Here is a 21562-nt window from a genome sequence, read left to right as displayed (position 1 = left end):
CCGACAGATGGTGCGGGCCCGGACGAGGGGAGCAGCCGCGGTGACGCCGTAATCGCCGCCGTTCCTTCTGTCCGTAGTCGGCAGAGGCAACCAGCCGTTGCCTGTTTAACGGCTGTCAGTTAACGGAACGGAATGGGAGAAAAGCCGCTCACCCTGTCCTGACTGGGATACCTCTCGTCGCGCCACGTATCTCCTCATCAAAATCCACGAAAACACCATTAAATAGGCCACCGACCCAAAGCACACGAATACCCGGGTAAGGCCGTTTTGGACCGCGGGTCCCACGGATCTCGCGAAAAAGCGGTGAGGAACTTGGGGTTGTTAGTCTGGGTGGAGGTTTCCGTGCGTGTGTGTGTGTGTGGGAGGGGTGGGTTTGTGGGTGACGGGTGGGGGCGGCGCGCGGAGGACAGTCAAATCTCTGGTTGACTGGCCGGATCGTTCTGTTTCTCCGCTGCACCGTCCAAATCTCGCTGTAAATTGATGTGTGCACGCTATCCACCCGAGCTATAAAGTGTTTTTGTTGGAACGAGAAGGCCGAGCAATAAGAAAACAGAGAAAGTAGAGAGAGAAGACGGACTCCTTGCTGTGGCGCTACGAGAGAACCCGATGGCCGGCGGCGGTGGGAGGGCTGGCGGTGGAGGAAGAGCAGGGGGGAAGGAGACCCATTACCGAGGGGTGAGGAAGCGGCCTTGGGGGAGGTACGCTGCGGAGATACGAGACCCGGGGAAGAAGAGCCGGGTCTGGCTCGGGACCTTTGACACGGCCGAGGAGGCCGCGCGGGCATACGATGCCGCCGCCCGGCAGTTTCGTGGATCCAAGGCCAAGACCAACTTCCCCCGCCCGGAGGCGTACACCAGGCCGGGCCCGGCCGAAGTCGTCGCGATTGCGACCCCGGCGGCGGGTGGCGGCAGCCCCAGCAGCCAGAGCAGCACGGTGGAGTCCTCCAGCCGCGAGGTGCCGCCACTCGCGATCCCGCTCCCGCCCTCGCTCGACTTCGATCTCCTCCGCCGCCGCGTCGCGCGGTTCCCATTCCAGCCCTACCCCGCGGTCGCCGCCCCAGCCATGTCGGCATCCCGCCCGTGCTGCCTCTTCGACACAATCGTCGAATCCGAGAAGGCGTCGGCGGCGGTGTCCATGAACCGCCGCCGCTTTTGCCCGCCCATGATCATCGCCGATATGCACGCTCCAACGGCCAGCGGCGTTTTGAGCGATTCCGACTCCTCCTCCGTCGCCGACGTGCGCCTCAACCACCGCTTCCGGGGGCCGCACAAGATGCTGACGCTCGATTTAGATCTCAACCTGCCCCCTCCACCCGAGATCGCCTGATGTGCTTTCCTTGTCGCTCCATGCCTCATCCCACGCCTAGCTAAAACAGTTCTCTGATCGCCACTGTCGACGATTAAGAAGAGGCCGTAGCAGTTTGTTTTTTACGTCTATGTATCCCTCGGAAGATGAAAGCGGCGGTGTTGGAGAGAGAGATTTGTACAATAGTAAACCCTTAATTTCTTGGTTTTTCCCTTAGCTTGTTCTTGGTTTTTCCACTGAGGAGAAGGGTGTCATCAGTTCAGAGATTCCTATCTCGGTGTTGTTATCTCGCTCTCTCTTGTCCATTATGTTTACTATTGAAGAACAATTTATTAATGCTTTTGGTGTTATTATTATCGACGTCCACCGAGGAGGAAGAGCGTGGGTGCCTCTGTGTTAGCCGGCAGGCCTCTTGTCCCTTTCTTCGTCCGACCTCTTCCCATTCCTTTTTCTCGCGCAACCTTTTTTGCCTTTATTTTAAATATTTATCATTGCCTACCATTTCAACTACCTAGTGGTTAAAGGTAGAGCCCCGTGGGGCCGCTATTAACCCCAATCAGCCGGCGGGTAAGTCGGTGGGCAATTGTTTGAAGGGGGGGATGCAGGAGAAGGGTAACTGATCGTAGTAAGCGTGTTGACGACGCCTGTCCCCGGATCCACGAGCGGGGCCAGGACTGGCCGACCGACGTCCGTCGTCCTTCTGGTCCAAAAAGCGATCGCAACCCATCCCGGCCCGGTCTCCTCCCACTGGTACGGGGCGGCTACTGCTTGTGGAGGGGCCACAGCGGGCGGGTCGCTGGGCAGCGCACCGGAGAAACAGAAGAAGAAGAAGAAGAAAGAGATGGGTTTGGTCCACTTGATTTGCGCCGGAGAGGTGTGGTGGGGGTCCAACGGGACGTCGGCAGGCTGGGGGCCGCGGGGGAGGGTGGCAGGGTCCCCGCGTGCACTTACTCCAGGTTCACGCGCGGTGCCCCTCGCGCCCCGCTGCCTGGGTTTGTCGGGTCCTGGTGGACAGTCGGCACGCGCGCCACGGCCCGACCGACGCGCGTTTCTCCCAGCCGATTCCGTCCCAAGGAGATGAGGGCCCGGCTTGACCCAAGAAAAAGGTTGTAGAGCCCCCGCCGGGGATTGGGCCCGCGTTTTGCTACGTGAGCGGTGATGCAGGTTGTCAATCAATATGGCACCATCTTCTGCTCCCTGCCTGTCACTACGGGCCACGGCAATAGGCGATGACACCCACCCTTGGACGGATGGGCAGAGCCGAAACAATTAAGTGCCCTCTCCTTTCTTTGCTTCTTTTCCTCTGCATCACGGGCAACGGAGGACCCACTCGAGCTGCCGAGGCTGTCCTAAAGAAAGAGAGAACGCAAGGGGAACATCGAAGGAGGTGCATTAACTGCACCACCCTGTGGCCGCCGCACAAGTCTACCGTCCGCCGCTTCGCTGCCTTCTTTTCATTGAGAAGTCCAAAGCAAGCAAGCGCGCACAGACACACATGCTAATACGAACAACTGGACGTCCAAGACAATTATGAAATGAATAAAATAATAGTCCCAAAGCGTCGTGCTTTCCGCCATGAACGATCGTGTCTCGAGCTCAGCGGCCTCCATTATCAGTGGCAGCCTTTCTTTCGTAGCATGTAGCGTGGAGGAAAGAAATTGTTCGAAAAGAAGGTCTCTAATTACACGGTCGTCTGATCTTACATCTAAACAGAAATATGATTCCAGCGCAAGAGGTAGACGGGGGAAAACAACTTTGCGGGGGAGAGATGAGCAAAGAGTAGACGGAAGAGAACAGTAGTTAAAATAGCTGCTCAACCAATCAGCAGTGACGATGCCGGCGGCGGCTCGTTGAGATCGAGAAGCAAATCCCTCCCGACGTCCCGGAAGAGGGAGGCCGAGGACGACGCCGGCGTGTCTGGAGCTGCCGCGTTCCTCGCTTCCGGTGACGGAGTCTTGGCGGGGTCATAGAGTGCGAAACTGCCTAGGACTAGCGCCGTCGACGGCGGGGGTGGCGGAGAGGGAGGAACGGCCTGCGGTGGCGCGGGGACGAGCCAGCAGTGGCACGGGAGGTTGAGGTCGAGAGTGGCGGAAGGCGGGAGGTGCAGCGGCGGAGGGGCCGAGGTGTGGTGGTAGGGGAAGTTGGTCTTGGCCTTTGCGCCGCGCAGGGAGCGGGCGGCGCGATCGTAGGCGAGCGCGGCCTCCTCGGGGGTGTCGAACGTGCCGAGCCACACCCGGGTCTTCTTCCACGGGTCCCTTATCTCCGCCGCGTACCGCCCCCACGGCCTCTTCCGGACCCCTCTGTAATGATGCCCGTCTCCTCTCGATCCCATGTCGATTCTCCCTCTCTCGCTCTCTCTCTCTCTCTCTCTCTCTCTCTCTCTCTCTCTATTCCGTATCTTCTAGCCCAAAGAGACCGAGGAGGACGGGAGAGGAGGCGTGCTACTCTCCTTCAAAGAGACAACGAAAGAAAATGAGAGCGAGCCGCCGTCTGATTTGACGTGTCGCAGAGGGCGTCATGTGACTACTATTCTCGCCAACGCTCTCACACTACCAGCCACCAAATCCTGACGTCAGCCCTATACGCCTCTGCAGCCCTCTTCCCTCATGTACGGACTGTCGACGGCGCCTGACATGATTAATTTTTAGTCACCGCCTTTCTCTCTCTCCGTCCCCTCGCTGCCCACGCACAGCAAGTCTCTCTGAGCGTAGATAAAGCGGAAGGAATAAAGCCAGCAGGAGAGAGAGACAGAGGGGGAGTTATAGCAGACGAAAGGACGCAGTCGGGCCATCGGGCGGCGGCGTGTCGAGCGGTGGGTGGAGGGAGAGGTGGGGCGCTGCTGCCGCCTCTGACACCCCCACGTGGAGCGCATCGCTGCCGTGTCGTGGGGCGGGGAACAGCACGGTCACATGACGAGTGTGCGCGCGTGCACCCTCCTCCTCCCGTCCGCGCGAACGCAGTTAGGCGCGAGAGAGAGAGAGAGAGATGGAGGTGGCGTTTTTAACGACTCGCGGCAATGGCTTTGACAAAAACACCCCTTCCCTCCCTCATGCTCTACTTAATTGCCACAGTAGGGTCGTAGTAATGGTTGTCATCGTCGTGTTGTTGGGGGAGTGGGGGGCGGTTGCGGGTGCCTGCCGCCTCGTCTGTCCTCGTTGACGGTGGTGGGGCGCACCAACCGCAATAGTAAATGCCGTGGAGCGAGCCGGGGCAAACCCGTGAGGTGAGAGGGAGGGGAAGGCGCCCTCGGGAACGGCCGCACTGATGAGGTGCGTGACACGTAACGTGGTAGTACATCGGGCAGCGCGACATTTCTCTGGGACGCGGCAGGTGTTGTGTGTTGGCTGTGGGGGAGCTGATGGACTGAGAGAGACAAGACGCGGTGAGGAACGAATGGGGGCGGTTGTGAACGAGGGAGGAGGGCGAATGAGACGCACGCGTGTACGCCACGTGGAACCTGTATCGTGATGTACGTTGTCGCTGGCGATGACTGTGAGTACGCCACCACAATGATCTTGGCCGCTTGCTGCAGCAGCAGTAGTGGAATCTTCATCATCTATTGGCTAATTACATATCCGTATAGTTGGTTAAAGTTTCGATTCGTATATTTTAACAAATTATATTTATATCCTAATATTTATAAAAATAAAACGTCTAGATATATTTAATTTTATCGATAAAAATAAAAATATTAATTTTAACGTTCGATGGTGGATGACGATGTCGCTGGCGTCGATACTAACATAGTTGTCCGATCGTCTTTGACGATGATAAGGTTTGCTCTCACTATGATACCACCCGTCTCTATGAGGAGCCTCTATGAGGAGCGCACTATCAACCCCATCACCACCAACCTCATGTTATTATGCATCTGTGTATACGACGACATAGTTGTCAAATGGTTTTTTTGTCGTTCGATAACTATATCAACGTCGACGCAGAACGACGAAAAAGTTGCTATGCGAGAGATGGTGCCAGAATTAACGTAGCAGCAAGAAGAGCGATAGGAACTCCGACGACCTTAGTATCGAGTTGAGCCTGGAATTCACTCAATGGGTCATTAGTATAGTAGCCACCATCTTCGCCATAAACATCGTGACGATCACGACCATATGTGTCAACGTCGGTGCAAAGTGGTAATGAGGTTTGCGACACACTTCTCATAAAGGTGGGTGGCATCGCAATGCAGCAGCGAGAAGAGCGATAGAAGCTTCGATGACCTCAGCATCGAGTTGAGCTTGGAATTCGCTCAATGGGTCATTAGTAAGGCAACCACCATCTTTGGTGTAGACATCGTGACGACAACCACCATATGCGTTAACGTCGCCCCAGAGTGGCAAAGAGGTTGGTGACACGCTTCTCATAGATGTAGGTGGCATCGCAATGAAAGTGAACCTTATCGTCGTCGGAGACGACCATGCCAACGACATCGTCGTATGTCATTGAACATTAAAATGATATTTTGATAAAACTAACATTGTTAAGATAAATAACATACATATTTCACTTTTATAACTTTAATAAGAATGTGAATGTAACTTACCGATCAAAACACTAAAAGTAGTTAACTAGGAGTAATAATTAGCTCTCTAATCGAACCTTTTAAAATCTAAATCAAATATAAAATTTTAAGATAATTTTAAATCTAATTCAAATATCTTATCTTGTGTATGACACACGATAGAATGTCCAATTTAAAGGATCCACCTGTAACATAAACCATTGTCATAGAAATGTTGAACCACTAAACAACCAATTCTAGAGTGATGATTCGACGAAAACGATAGTAAGTATCCGAAAGCCCGCTGGTATCATGGAGTCAAACAAATCCATCGTGCCATGGTGGGATGACTTCCTACGCTGGACAATCAAAGTCAAAACTATAATGTTAAGAACACATCTGAATCTTTTAATATGTCAAACCCAAGCATTTATATTTAACCTTTTGAATAAATAATAAATAACAAACAAATATATAACGTGAAAAGAAAGTTGAGTTTAGCACGACTCGAGTCCTTATTGCGCATAAATCAGAAGGATAGTCTCGAGCTTCGAGAGAGAGGACAAATCCTGGATAACAATTGAAGAGGGAAGTGTAAACCTGCAGAAAACACATGCTAGAAATCTGGCGCGCAGGGAACGCTAAGCCACAGCAGCTGCAGCTCCACCTTGCCACTCTCCACGTTTCTGAGTTGAAGGACAACATCTTGAGCAATCGCACCATCTTTCGAAGTAATAGTGCTGTCTCCAGCTAGACAGTTTTGTTGACTTGGCCTCATAGTTTCAATCACGAAACCATTCGGAAGATCTGCCAAACCCATCTTGACAGCTTCCATGAATTGCTGTATATCCAACTCGGCATCGCCCATCTTATCATCTTGGGTTAACGTGTCTTTGTCATAAATTTCCTGCAAGTCCTTGTTAAAGAGATAAAATCGACTCGTAGACATGGTTTTGCAGTAGTCAATTCTTGCCAAAACATTAGAATAAATGTATAACAAAAATATCAGTTTCAATGCTTTATGAACAAAAATACACAATAAAAAACCCTCCATCAAAATGCTGAATATAAACATGGTTTCTTTCTGATATTTTTCTATTGCATTAGTGAAAATGAGAAAGAAAAGCATGATTCTAAGTTTTAATTATATGAAATTCTAAAAAAATTAATATTCCACCTTCGGGAAAATAGAAAGCATGATCTTTTTTCAGACCAAAGACTGGAAAATGAAACTATTGTTCTTTGGTGGGAGATTAGTACCACATAGTAAAATTTTCTAGGTCACTGATCTACCATATGATGACATCCGAACTACCAAGCTGGTTGGTTCGAGAAACCAATTTATGAACAAAGTTACCATGAGTCATAATAACCAGGACAGAATTTGCCAAAGTAGAAATAAAACAGAGTAGGGGTTACTAATCCTAAAACTAAATACTGCACCCATATGACAGTAATAGAGAAAATTGTTCGACCCAAGAAATATAATCTTAGTGTGATTCGTTCCTGGACTGCATGAATCATGCTGGCCATCCAAGACAGGCATTGCAGCATAGGAATCTGTCAGATAATGCCTACTGAGAAATTAAAGAAAAAAAGACTATTTGACAACTTGCTATTCATGCATATTGATTGCTTTAGATATGTGAACTTTGTGTAGTACAAGTGTAATCAATGCCTAAGGGACAACAAAGATGCTTTTGTTATCTAGAGAGATGACCTTAAAGATCAAGGTAAGGTCCATCACCCAAACATTCAAAGCTAATAAACCAAACAGTAAGAATTTAGGGACAGGTGACCTTACCATACAAAGCAAACTTGAGCAATTGATGATGGTGAAGCAACTAAATTTAATATGATAAGGAAGCATAATTAATATGTGCGGTGAGACTAGGGGGTTCTAAAATATGTAGGTTATATTTCTCAAATAATATAGATACAAATTATGTTCTTCATGTTGTTTGTTGCATGGTAAATGATCTCTTTGCTCAAAAGACTAAAAGTAGGAACATATTGATGCAATAGAGCAGCAGCATCTCAATGGCGAAGAAATACTTACAATCTTAAGTGGTTGAGTGGGATCTGAGACACAAAAGTTCAAGTCTTCATTCCACTCTGGATTCAGACTATTCTTTTTTACATTGGTCTTCAATTTCTACCCAAATAAAAGATAGCACAACAGAATCAGTTTCACGATATTGTACAAGGACTCAGGTATTTAATACAAATCAATTATTGCACTACTGATTAAAGCTGTACAAACAAAATTAATGTGTTTTTTAATGTAGATCGAGGTAGCAATACCACCATCTTTAGCGACGAAATTTCCATATGTAATGGCTAATTTATAGAGAATAAATCTAAATTTCTAACTCCCACACGACAATGGTTTGCATGAGCAATAGCCAATTTCTGGGCAATTGATTGTCCCACAAATCTAAATTCCTAACTTCCACATAACCATGGTTTGCATGAGCAATAGCCAATTTCTGAACAATTGATTCTCCCACTTGCTTTTCACTTTAGTGGTTTGAATACGTCCTACCACAAACAAGAGAGGACTGGGGTCTCCATTCACCTCATTCCACACTAAATAAATTTAACCCAGTTCATGAATTTGTGAACATTAAAAAAACCAAATGAAAAGAATCTATTTCCTTCTCTTTATAACAATGCTTGTAGTTAATGCCTGCATTCCAGTTGCTCATCCATAATGTATTTAGTTGAAAGATTAGTAACTAATCCGGAAAAGGAATAATGACTTCTCTTAAATCCTCTGCTTTGTTCCAAATTTAAATGGAGTATTTGGATGGCCATCCCATTTAATGAGTTAACAAGCACTTAAAACTCACCTGTCTGGATGCAACTCAATGCGCTTATGTAGATATGGGAGAAATCCAGAATCTTAAATGAACCTCAAAATGTAACCAAGAATTCGATGCTGTAATTTACATTAAAGAACCAATGTAACACGTCCGACATATCTGATACATGACCATGATTTTTCTCGTCTCATGTTTCTTCAAAGAAATTTTACTTTACTAGTACAGTCTTCGTAACAAGTAGAGGGATCCAACGGGTTGCAGAGCCCATTTTTGGACCACATTCCGATCTACTAGAATAATGACACCAAATAAACATCGGGGGCACCAATGAATTGGACACCAATAATTCAACGAACTTTTTCTGTCAACAGATGATCACGATCAGTTAAGTTGTTCGTATCAAGTTGGTGCATTGTCTAGGTTGATCGATGCATATCAATGGAGAGGGGAATCAGTGAATCCCTAGACAATGCAGCAATCAGAAGCTCTGCATTCAAGAGCCAATCGGGGGCAACTCACTCGTCCAACGTTACACTCCCTAACATCGGAGAAGCAACCAGCACAAAGAACGCATAGATTCATTCGACGTCCTTTCCTAACCTAGGTAGGTCTCAATAAATCAGAACCAAATCAATTGATCAAACGGTTGTGGGAGATGGGTAATTCAAAACTAGTACGAGGAGAATTTAATATCGAAAAGTAAAACGATCGAATCCTGCAGGAGAAGAAGCAATGTGGTATGGGAGGAATAAGGGGTTGAATGAGTGGTGATTACCTGATCGCCCATGAGGACGACGACGTAGGCGTCGCTATCTCCAGCATCACGCTTGGCGAGGTTGACGCCCCTCACTACCCTCACCCGGAGAAGCCCCGTCACGTTCTCCATTCCTTACTTGATCGCTGTGTTCTCTCTCGATCTCACTCGCTCGCAGAGGAAACACGACCCGAAAGAAACGAACTGAAACTGCCAGGCAGGCGCAACTGAAGGGGGCGATGGAAATCGTGCCGTGTATGTTCACGAATCAGATCGACTGGGTGGACGGCTAGGATCATCTACAGAGAGAGCAAGAGTGAGCACTGTGAGATTATTGGGTTTTGCTACCTTTTTTATACCTCTGGTGGATTTATTAAATTATTATTATTATTATTATTATTATTATTATTATTATTATTATTATATATACCTAAAAAAATTATTTTATATATATATATACCTCGCATGAGTTACCATCGTAGGCATGACAGACTTGTCTCTTTCCCATTCCATGGATGTTTCTTCTTCTTCTTCTTCTTCTTCTTCTCCGCCTTGCTATTGTCCTCTAAGATCAATGAAAATAACTCAAAGCTAGTTACATGGGCAATGATCTCTCGATAGATCCCATAACAGCCTCACGTCTCAACATCACGAAGGAGAGAATCCTACTTGCTCCATTGTACTCTTTGTTGAAGAAGGAAGGCCAGTTACTAGCTTTCTGAAATATTGACCATCTCATGGCGTACGAGACCGATCTTCTTCCCCAGAGTCTTTGCAGTGGTCCAAACACAATCGATCCCCCGAGGTTCATGTAATGGATAGGCCAAACACAGGGCCCCGCAATCGATGCGCTTCACTCTTGCCCGCTGCAACCGGGCAAAGGACGGGGGCCTCGTCTTTCTCCGGGTTATACAGGAACTCCAGCGACGACTCCCCAGGCCCGCTTGCACGTGCCAAGATCGTGAGCCATACATGGGCTGCTCTAGAATTAGCCCATAACTGAGCTGTGTCGGCCCGAATCCTTTTCGGTTTTGTTTCAGCATAGATTTGGGCTAAGATTGGCCCAGTAATACTATAATATAATCACAAGCTCAACCGAACGGGTTTGACGGATTATGATCGGATTCCGGACCAATATAGATCGGTGGCACCTAGAAATGTCTTTGTGTACATAACACTTGATGAATAATTCTCAAAGTATTGCTACAAGCCGATAAAACCTGGGTTTACAAGTGATAGGAAATCTACCGTTAGTTGACGTATGATTATCACGTGAGATCAAGTCATCGTCTACTCATCTATCTTCATCAAGATTCAAATCACGAAGAAAAGTATAATCTTTTTTATCCTTTATGATAAGAAAGATAATCACAAACTTTCTTATCTCCGACATTATAAACTTTCTTTTCCAGATATAACGACACATCTTAAACAAGAAAAAAAATAAATTTATCTTCTTTCTCAAATTACTCGAGTTCATATTTAGGAATTTTAAATTACTAACTTGAGTGTCGGAGGAATCGGATTAAAAAAATCTCTCCCAATTTTAATGCAAGTGTCATCTCGAAAGTGCAACACTTTCACCTTGATACTACAATACTTCCACCTATGAGCCATCTTTAGAGATATATAACCATGTCACACTAATTAAGACGTTAATAATGTTTTTTTCCTAATAATATGTATTCCAGGAATATGAGCATTAGAATTGTTAGGCAACAATGAGAATAGCAAAAAAACCACTTCAACAAAGTTATATTGAAGATTGACAGAGTTCATCTGCTCTACCAAAGAAAGACAAGTAAACAAAACTACATTTTGCCTAATTTTTTCCCTGAAATATCCTCATAAGTTTGGGTCTCAATGACCTGTTGGGTGGCAGCAAATGTAGTTTTCACTTTCATAGCTATGTATTATGATGTGAGCGACACAAATTTCTCTCGACCCTTTTCCTGTATCGTTTCAACCTTATCACAAGCTAAGCAATAGAGTAGGCTTTATCACATTCTGTCTCAGCATTGCGAGACTGACCCTCGAATTTGATGAGCAAACAGGGATCACATACCTCTAGATTATGTACACTGGATCTCAAACACACCATCACTAACAGTGGATTGATACCTTATCATGTGCTCCGAGTACGCTGAATCATTTGGTTGGTTTCCAATCCGTATAAGAAGATTAGAGTTCCATTGAGTAGGACGGAAGCAACAGAGAAAGGCCACGGGAGTTGTCCTTTGATTTGCTCCAGCGACAAGCAAGAACATATACCAAAACTGAGCATGGAGAAAGGAGGAGGAGGAGGTTGCCCGCACCAACATAACCAATCCTTACTGCCGCATCAGCAGCACATAAAACAAGTCCACCATCCCATCCTTTCCGAGACTCGGCATTTCTTTATCTCCCTCCAGAAGGCGGGTGGAGGCAAAAGCAACGCCGCTAAAGCTCGGTGCTCCACTTTATTGCCGGCCTCCTCTGCCACCCACCCCTCCCCCCCCTCCTCATCTCTCATGGCCACGACACTGCCATATATTGAAGCTGGCTATAACTACCCCGCTCTCGCTCTGATGCCTCATGAGCATAGCGCGCATCATCACCTAGGAGGAGAGAGCTTGGGTTCAACAGCCGAAGTAGGGCAAAGTTCTCATGGATCTTAGGAAAGAACTCCATGCTCTTGTTTGCCTTCTTCTCATCAATCAACTCTTTGCAGCAGCAACACTTGTCGTCCGATGTGGTGAGTACATTGCACTTCTTTTCCCCACTGCTGATAGTTATCTGCGAACGACAACACCATGATATTTGAATTGATGTTGCTGAGTAGAGGGTAGAAGCTTAAGGCAGTCCAAGGACTCGTACCTCCGTGATGCCGTTGCAGTGAAGCACCAAAGAAACCCACAGATGAAGGCTCTCAAACGCTTGGACACTCATTTTGCTTCCTCGGATCCCTTCTACTACGTTGGGTCGCCTGTCTCGTTGCCACCCTATGATGATGCCATGGGCCCATCCTCCTCTCCTGAAGACTACCCTCCCTTCTGCGTTTACCCTCCGTACACCCCACTTCCGCCGTCGACCACGCCGTCAACCCCCATTCCGATCATTCAGCCCCCACCACCTCCACCTGAAACCACCAACCCTCCGGTCCTCACCCCCAACCCGCCGGTGTACATTCCAGGCACACCGGAGGTCGTGCCGAGCCCACCGGGGGCGGTGCCGAATCCGCCAGAAGCTGTGCCAAGCCCACCGGGGACGGTGCCGAATCCGCCAGAATCTGTGCCGAGCCCGGCCACCAATGTCCCAAGCCCACCTGAATATGAGCCCAGCCCGCCAACTTACGTTCCGAGCCCAATTGGCTTCGTACCAAGCCAGCCGCCGCCGCCGAGCCTTGTCCCGAACCCACCGGTGTATGTGCCAAGCCCACCGGAGTTTGCGCCGGGGCCGCCTATTTTCCTTCCACCGGTGGTGTATCCGCCGCCGATCGCGCCGCCGTCTCCTGCGCAGGGGTCGCGGAGCATGTGGTGCGTCGCGAAGCCCACCGTGCCTGACCCGATCATCCAAGAAGCCATGAATTATGCTTGTGGATCAGGAGCAGACTGCGACTCCATTCTGCCCAATGGGTCCTGCTACCAGCCAGATACGTTGATAGCTCATGCCTCCTTCGCCTTCAATAGCTACTGGCAACGGACGAAGGTGGCCGGCGGGACGTGCGACTTCGGGGGGACTGCCATGCTTGTGACCAGAGATCCAAGTAAGTCTGCTCATGCATCGCTCAATCCCATTTGCTAATTCTTCTTGCATGCTCCTCAAACGTTGTTGGATCATTTTGATTGGATGAACAGTACAATATTAAATTGATTATTCGAAGAATAATCTCAGAGGTTGACAGCCCAATAGTAACTTTGACTTTAGTTTATGAATAACAGATTACTTTTTGTATTTTGTGTTGGAAGTAAAAGAAGATTGTGCAATCGATCATGAAAGGACTATGGAACATCAAAATTCTTTGAACCTTGTACAAAATCTCCCGGCTCGAGTTAATTTTCCTTATCTTCTACAGGTTATGATGGCTGTCATTTTATCATATACTAAGGATGTGGAAGATGCATACAAGAAGTCAATTGGAAGACGAACAAGAAAATGCAGTTATCCAGTCTTCTACAATTTTCTTTCAATTTGTTTATTTGTTAGCCATATAATTTTGTTTTTCCCATTTGGACTAGCATTTTTGGCTAGACATATATAGATTAGTGAGTGATGGAATAGCTTGTGAATCTGTGATGTCTGTGCATGAAATACTACCAACAGACTCCTTGATATTCTTGGTAATTAAATTGGCAATACTATATTTGTTTGCACCTGATTGCATGGATTTTTAGATCAGTTTCAGAACTTACCTTTGGCTTCTTTTTAGATCTGGTTCTATTGATCGCCCTTCAAACCCTCCGGAGGAATGCATGCGTAGTCGACAGCTCCTAATAAGAAGTAGATTATGTGTGTACGTCAAGTCATTCTCCAAAGGAACAGTTTATGGTAGAACAGACTACAAGTAAATTAGAAAGAACAATAAAACAAGACACCTTTAACGAATACAAGGTAATCTTATGTGGAAACGAACTAGATGGAGAACTCTTTCACGATACAGTAAAAAGATAGATGGAAAAACAATTGATAGAATAGAATATTCAGAAAAGAGATCCTGGGTAGACCTTTGCCAATAGAAAACACAAGTATTTGTTGGAGCTACTCTCCTTGTAATGCTACTAAAAGAAAGAAATAAAGAGAAAACCAAAGCTTTGCCTTGGTCTGGGAGCAACTCAAAAATCATTCTATAGTTTAACTATTAATGGAAAAGTAATATGAACACCAACAAATATAAGCACAGACACGTCTACTACAGAAATAGAGTCATTAGTCCCCACCAGTTCGACCATTGCTCTCCCAACACAAAGTGTTTGAATATTATCCGTTTTCAACCATACAGTATTTTGCTAAATATTAACAACTGCAAAGGACTCTATAACTGACACCAACTTTAACTGTAAAAGTTAAATAAGTTCCTCCGAATGAACTGGTGTTGCATCACATCATCATCGGTAACAATAGTAGAAAATAAGAAAGCCATTCGGCGACAACTAAAGTTCACTAGAAATTCCATCACCAAGAGTTCTGGTGAAAGCTGCTAGCATTTGCACAGGACTGACCAAAGCCGATGTTGATTATGGTGTTAACACGAGTGACAAACTGAGCAAAATGTTGTCGTATCCAAAAGAATAATTTTTGTGGCAATCTCATCATGGTTTCAGTGACTCAATATAGTGTCGCCAATTATCGTTTTAGTGACAATTAAAAGCCCTCATCAATTACTCTTAGGGGACAGAATTAGCAATCAGATATTTCTAGATCAGTGACACAGCAGGGCCATCACTGCTCTTTCCTGATAACCTATTGGATTAGCCATAGAATTATTTTCACTTCTTCTCATGACAATTCCAATCGGTCACAGAAGATGTCTTTTCGAGACAAGTGTTGAGAAAAGCAAGCATTAAATAGAGAATACACATGCAAAACTTCTAAAAACAGAATTTTACATCCTATGCTGCAACTTCTCAATTTTTTTAGGCTGTCACATTTAATATAAATTAAGAATATCTAGTTAATATGAAGTACTAATTGGTAACTATATCAATATCTAAAATTGCTACATCTATCATAATCGACCAACATAAACACGTAGGATCCAAAATAGACTGAACACCAGACAAAGATATTCAGCTTTCATAACCAAAAAGGGGGAGAATTCTGATTTACAATATAACATCATTCTTATAGAACAAAATCCAATTGAAATAGGTGATGGATAAAGGATCCTCATATGGATGACAAAACACAAACATGAAAATGAAATAGACTTACGGCAAAGCAAGGCTCCAGGATCTGCTGGATCTAGGTAAAAGGCAACACATGTGCCTTGGTGAAGAGGCACACATCTAATGATGTCCACCCCAATTTAGTCTCATATTGGATATAGAAGAATAACTGAGTTGGTTACAGGGCTAGATGGCTCTGCTACTACTGGCTTGAGCTTAACCATTTCAAATATGTGTTTCAAACTCATCAAAATAATAGGCTAGTCATTCCATCGACTCAAGTTTCTTAGTATTGAGCATGGTGGACTCAAGTAGGAACTGACTATCCGTGGATAGAGCTAGAGGTGCATCATAACATAAAATCACCAATTGACTAGTTCTCATGTGCACCATACACAGGTTTGAGGGTCTCAATGAGGATGTTAAGCCAAAATTAAAAAGATTAAATCATTCCAAGCTTAAACCTTATCAAATGTGGGAAAAGAATTGAGTTGGTTTATAGGGCTAGCAGGATCTACTCATCATCTTGAGCTTAATCATTGTGGAGTAGTGGTCCAGGCTCATTAAGTTAATGGGTGACCCATCAAGTCAGGTCATGCTAGAAGATTAATTAGATCAATCATCAAGATAAAATAGATGAAGATGAACAGACACTTGGGGTTCATTTTACGGGCTTTTCTTGGTTAGAATCAAAAGCAAAGACATTGGTTTTCTTCACTTCAGTTACCTAAGTCAACCATCAACAGATCTGTAAAACTTATTCTTGGTTAGAATCAGAAACAAATATGCTGGTTCTTTTCATTTTGGTTCCCTAAGTCCTCCATCAAACATATCTGCAAAGCTTTTACATGATGACCTACCTCCTTAGTTTCATTTTCTTCAATATCCACTTCATCAAGGTCATATAGCAAACACATTAGTCATTGTTGATTTTTTCCATAGCATATGTTTCTTGAGCTCCTATACATATTGGATGCTTGGTGCATAGTTTCAAACTTTGAAAGCCTCCTAAAGTATGCTAAGCCAAAAAATTGTCTCTTGTGGTTGATAATTTACAAAAATTATGCATAGCAAATCTCATGAATATAACAAGCAACAATGAAATGGTGGCCAAGAAAATAAAAAAAGTAGAATGAGGTGGAAGGAAAAAAGAGGAGGCAAAGAGGAAAGTAAAATAAAAAGAAAAGAAGATGAATTAAAGAGAATCATCAACAAGAACAAACTAAAGTGGGACAAAAACGGAAATAGAGAAATAATAAAATGAAAAAAACAGAGAGAAGGAATAACCGGAGGTCTTTAGAGGCCATCATGAAAGTGCAAAAAAGGAGAGGAAGAAAAGAAGAGAAATGGCGTAAGTAGGAATAAAAAAGAAGAGAACAAATGGAGAAAAGAGATAGGTGAAGATAGGTTATAGAACAAAGCAAGAGAATAAATGGGACTCAATTCATATTAACTACTTAATGATGGCTAATTACATATTACCCCTTGCAGTTAGCCACCTTTAGCATCTCGATCCCTACACTTTGAAAAGTTACATTGGCATCCCTATAGTTACAAAAGTGAAACATCTAAGGTTATTTACCCTAACGCCGTTGGTTTTACCAATGGAAAAACAAAAAACAAAGGATAAAATGATAATTTTAATGTTTCAATTAGTGGTGACGGAAGGCGTCGACGACGGCAGACGACGATGCCGCAGGCTGTTGTGGATGAGAAGAGTGACGATAAGAGGTGAGGACCGCTCAGTATCTCCGTCGACCCCGACGTAATTTTCAAACGACAACTGCAAGGGCCGCTCTACATCTGCGTTGACCCCAACACAATTGCCAAGCGACAACTGCATCTGCGTCGACGCCGACGCTGACACCGAGCAGCATTTGCATCGACGTTGTTCATGTGTCAACAACTATATTTACATTAACGCCAACAAAATTGCCGAGTGGTTCTTTTGTTGTTCTACATTTGCATCGGTCCTTTCGCCACTCGGCAACTACATTGACGCCGACGCAAATGCAGAGTAGCGAAACTATCACTCGATAATTGCGTCGACGTCAACGCAGATGCAGTTGTCGATGCATGAACGACATTGATGTAGATGCCACTCAACATCTGCATCGGTGGTCCTTTTGCCGCTCGACAACTGCGTAGACGCATAAACGATGTTGATGTAGATGCTGCTTAGCAACTGCGTCGATGCTGACACAGATGCAAAGCAACAAAATGGTAGCTCGACAACTACGTCAGCATTTGTGCAAATGCAGAGCATCTCTTACATAATCGCTCTTCTCATCCACAACAACCACCCACGGCCCCCAACGACGCTGTCATCTGCCACCATCAGCTGAAACGTTAAAATTATCTTTTTACCCTTTGTTTTCATATTTTCGTTAGTAAAACCAACAATGTTAGGATAAATGGACCCAGATGTTTCACCTTCGTAATTACAAGGATATCAATATAACTTTTTAAAATGTAGAGATCGGGATGCTAAAGGTAACTAACTACATTGGTAATTTGTAATTAACCCACTTAATGATCATATGCTATAACTTGAAAATAAGCTATCTTAATAAAGATTACATATTTTTGCATGTCATAATAAGAGGATTGTTACACAATATTGCATTCTTAAACAAGTAGTATTGAAATGGATTTAACAAGCAGCAATGTCTTGAGTAGCTTGAAACAAGAATCAACTAATATTAATAGAGAATATATAAAAGTGCATATTATTTTGGATACTTAGCTTATGAAAAAAATGGTATGATAAAAAATTGTATATAAAAAGATTTTGTCAAGCTATCAAGGAATTAAGTTATTTCTCAAGAAAATGCACATTAATTTATATCAGCTATTATAATAATACTGGCACACCAAAAGAACAGTCAACAATACCAAAATTAACAAAGAAAAAAATTCAAGGGCACAGAAATCACTTATATTTGAGGTCATCAATAACTGTAGTTTTTTAGCATGCTCTTTCATGCTTCCAGGATTGAGAATGGTTCACCAAGATATATTTCAATAGTAAAATAGCATCTGACATATCAAAATCACAAGTTACAGAAGAAACTAAAAGAGATATCGGGAGGTTTTTGAGGTTTGCATTTTAATCAGACCCCATCAGCAGCTAAATATGAATATTTTTCAATGAGAAACAAATACGAATATTTGCAGCTACAATTATAGCAAAGAATGCTGCAACTAGGACTTGAAAACCTTTCCTTTTTTACATTCATAAATTACATGACTCTATCATTTCAAATCAAGTTATTAAAGCAATGGTTGTTCCTCAAGAGGAAACGAAGAAGCAACAAAGATGAAGATAAAACGAGAACGAATAGTTACTTGTGCATACAACTTGTTGTTCACTCATAAGTTTTCCATCTGAATGGAACTCTTGAGCGGAACGTGCTCCCCCAGATAGCCACCCAGGTGATCATACAGTGCGCCCTTGTCGATCTGCTGGTGGTAGCAGCTCTTGCACACATAGAACACGCTTTGCACGAGCAGGCCGACAAGGCTGACCACAACGAGCACCGCGACAAGGGCACCACCGATGAGAACCTTGATGGACACGCTGGTGACTACGAGGCTGCCCTCCTCACGGAGGCCCTTGACGACGATGGCACGGAAGAGAGCGCCGATGAGGCCACAGGCACCAAGATAGTCGAAAACTAAGGCAGAGGCCATGCGGGCGCGGCCACGGAAGAGGTCGCGGCTCTTGGCCATCGCGGCGAGGTTGCAGAGGGGCTCAAGGACGGAGACTACACTGGCGAGGGGCCAAAGGGCGGAGATGTAGACGTGGACAGCGAGGAAAGCGAGGAGGACGAGGGTGAAGAGGAGAAAGAAGAACAGGGAGGGCGGGTCCTGAGGCTGGCTGAGGGACGGCGAGGGCGAGGGAAAGCAAGGCTGTAGAGGAGCATGAGGAGGGCGACCCAGAGGAAGGTGCGGAAGAGACGGGGGAAATGGGGCAGACGGCGGTGAGGGAACAGGAAAAGGATACGGGCTTCGCGGCGTAGAGGGATGCGACGATGAAGACGACGGCGGCGTTAGAGAGGAGGGAGAAGGTGAAGAGGAAGAGGAGGTAGGCGAACTGGTAGAGGAGGAGGAGGAGGAGCCATTCGGAGGCGAGGGAGTCGATCTTCTGCAACTGGAGGAGCCCACGCGGTTCTGAAGTTAATTGTTAACGGGTCGGGCTTGAACACGAATAGCAAATCTTAAATGAGGCCGGGTCGTAAGCAACACCAACTATTTAGGAGCCGACGCGGTTCTAATCCTCGAGAAAACCCAAAACCCTCGGTGATGCCTCCGCTCGTTTTGGTCCTCCCAAAGCCACCTTCCTCTCCATGTCCAACCTGCCACCAATGGACGGGCCTGCGGATAAGACCTTCCCTCTCTTCTTCACCCACCTTTCCCCTTCCCAAAGCCCAGACCTTGTCCTTGACCCCGTCCCCTATACGCGCCATCTCCCACCAATTCCCATCCCGACACCCCCTTCTCCTCCCCCGCCGCCCGATTCCCACCACCGTCGTCTCCGCCGGACGGAGCAAGAAGAAGCCCGGCGGTCCATCCCCCGGCCGCATCGAGGGAAGCGGCGAGGTCCGCCGCCAGGCCAAGGCCCGCGCCCGTCTCCGCAGCCGTCGCCTCGCAGAGAACCTCTTCTACCGCCGCAAACGTCGCGCGGCAGCCACCGGCAACCAGGCCGACTCCTTCACCGACGACGAGCTCCAGGCCATCGGCCTTGGCTACGACCGTGCTGTCCGCTTCATGTCCAAGGACGACCCCAACCTGCGCCACCCCTACGACTGGTACAAGTACGGCGAGTACGGGCCCTACTCCTGGCGCGGCATCGTCGTCGGCCCGCCTATCCGCGGCCGCTTCTCCGACGACCGTGTCACCCTCATCAGCGAGGTCCGTGACCACGAGGAGTGGGAGGAGATCGAGCAGTTCGACATGTCCACCGAATACTGCCGCCGCCTCGATCCCGCTGCTGGCCTGCGCTACTACTGGGTCTTCGTTCGCCACCCCAAGTGGCGCCCCACCGAGCTCCCCTGGCAGCAGTGGACGCTTGCTGCAGAGGTGGCCCTGGAGGCCGGCACCCAGCGGCTGGATAAGTGGAACCTCATGGGCCGGCTCGGCAACCGGGTGCGGTCCACGATCACCCAATGCGCCGCCTGGATGCGGCCGGACATCATCTACGTGAAGCGCCCCGTGTACCAGTGCCGGTTCGAGCCGCAGGACGACTTCTTCAAGCTGCTCGGACCGCTGCTTGACCCGAGCACCGAGAACGAATACCCCTGCGAGCTACGGCTGGAGGACGGCAGGGTCGAGGCCTGCACCTACTTCGGCGGGCTCTGCAAGATCGTTAAGAGCAGCCCCAAGGCTTATGTGGACGACGTCGTGAAGGCCTACCAGAAGTTAAGCGACGAGGAAAAATCTCGGTGCCTGGAGTTCCTGCTGACTAACCATCCCATGGAGCTCCTCCACCCCTACACCAAAGAATGGAAGGCCAAGCTCGAGGAGTTGGAGCTGGGCTGCGATGCACCTGACGACAGCGAGGACGAGAGTGACAGAAATGACGGGTCGCAAGTCACTGATTGGATCGAGGACGATGAGGAAAGCGACAACGAGCAAGAGGATGGAGTGATTGATGTGGAAGAAGAAGAAGAGGATGGTGCCGAGGAAGCAAGGACGAATCCGGAGGAGACACAGGAGTACTGGGATGATCAGTGGAAGAAGGCTGTTCGGAGCACCGATGAGATGGCGAAGTTAGTGAAGAGAAGCATCGAGTTATCAAACACGCACTACAAGAACCAGATGCTGGAAGAAGGGCAGCAGGGGAAGGAGATAACCGAGGGTGATGAGGACACCGTTGACGAGAACCTGGAGGAGAACAAAGAAGACTGGATTGAAGAAGAATTGAAAAATGCAGGATATACGGCATCAAAAAGGAGGGTCAGGAGCAAGATACCGCCGGAATTGTTTCTGAGAGCCTCGGTCCGGCCATTCACGTACCGAAATCTCGTGAAAGAAATTGTTCTGATGCGGCATGCCATCATCGACGGAGATATCACCGTTGGTGGATGAGATCCATATGCTCGTTCCAACTCGCTGATCTTAGTGCAAAAGAAAAAATAATTTAGACTGCTATCCATTTCATAAGGAAGGTTAAGATAAACCTCATGACTTACTCCGTTGTCTGAACACCCTTTGGCATTGTTGTCTTGCAGAGTTCCGACTTAGCCAGAAATGCAAAGTGGTTGCTGATTGACTGTGTGCGCCTCCATTATGGCCATTGCTTTGAGTTGTA

General features: G+C 46.6%; 5 protein-coding genes and 1 pseudogene across 6 annotated transcripts; 3 read left to right on the top strand and 3 right to left on the bottom strand.

The window, feature by feature from the left end:
• Positions 1-537: 537 nt before the first annotated feature.
• LOC103986557 (ethylene-responsive transcription factor 4) lies at positions 538-1521 on the top strand. Its single transcript, XM_009404574.3, has one exon. It carries the CDS (start codon positions 607-609, stop codon positions 1324-1326), a length of 720 nt encoding a protein of 239 aa, XP_009402849.2. The 5' UTR covers positions 538-606; the 3' UTR covers positions 1327-1521.
• A 1442-nt stretch (positions 1522-2963) lies between these two features.
• Positions 2964-4263, bottom strand: LOC135677614 (ethylene-responsive transcription factor 12-like). Its single transcript, XM_065189979.1, has one exon. It carries the CDS (start codon positions 3635-3637, stop codon positions 3119-3121), a length of 519 nt encoding a protein of 172 aa, XP_065046051.1. The 5' UTR covers positions 3638-4263; the 3' UTR covers positions 2964-3118.
• Positions 4264-6259: 1996 nt separating this feature from the next.
• Positions 6260-9627, bottom strand: LOC135584468 (protein C2-DOMAIN ABA-RELATED 7-like). The gene is made up of 3 exons (XM_065189978.1): positions 9407-9627; positions 7866-7961; positions 6260-6713 (listed from the first exon to the last, which is right to left on the bottom strand). Exons 1-3 carry the CDS (start codon positions 9515-9517, stop codon positions 6423-6425), a joined length of 498 nt encoding a protein of 165 aa, XP_065046050.1. The 5' UTR covers positions 9518-9627; the 3' UTR covers positions 6260-6422.
• A 1486-nt stretch (positions 9628-11113) lies between these two features.
• Positions 11114-19432, bottom strand: LOC108953189 (uncharacterized; annotated as a pseudogene).
• On the top strand, positions 11980-13579 carry LOC103986553 (pollen-specific leucine-rich repeat extensin-like protein 3). Of its 2 annotated transcripts, XM_009404569.3 has the most exons (3): positions 11980-12119; positions 12207-13130; positions 13440-13579. In XM_009404569.3, exons 1-3 carry the CDS (start codon positions 12032-12034, stop codon positions 13469-13471), a joined length of 1044 nt encoding a protein of 347 aa, XP_009402844.2. In that variant the 5' UTR covers positions 11980-12031; the 3' UTR covers positions 13472-13579. The 2 variants fall into 2 exon arrangements, with proteins under 2 accessions (XP_009402844.2, XP_018683480.2); XM_018827935.2 differs by lacking the exon at positions 13440-13579 and having other exon boundaries at positions 12207-13168.
• LOC135675571 (uncharacterized) lies at positions 19304-21523 on the top strand. The gene has a single exon (XM_065185850.1). It carries the CDS (start codon positions 19474-19476, stop codon positions 21337-21339), a length of 1866 nt encoding a protein of 621 aa, XP_065041922.1. The 5' UTR covers positions 19304-19473; the 3' UTR covers positions 21340-21523.
• Positions 21524-21562: the final 39 nt, after the last annotated feature.

Source organism: Musa acuminata, chromosome BXJ1-6 (assembly GCF_036884655.1).
Source record: "Musa acuminata AAA Group cultivar baxijiao chromosome BXJ1-6, Cavendish_Baxijiao_AAA, whole genome shotgun sequence".
Taxonomy (NCBI): Eukaryota; Viridiplantae; Streptophyta; class Magnoliopsida; order Zingiberales; family Musaceae; genus Musa; species Musa acuminata.
The sequence above is the reverse complement of the archived record's forward strand: the minus strand, read 5'-3'. Positions and strand labels throughout refer to the sequence as shown.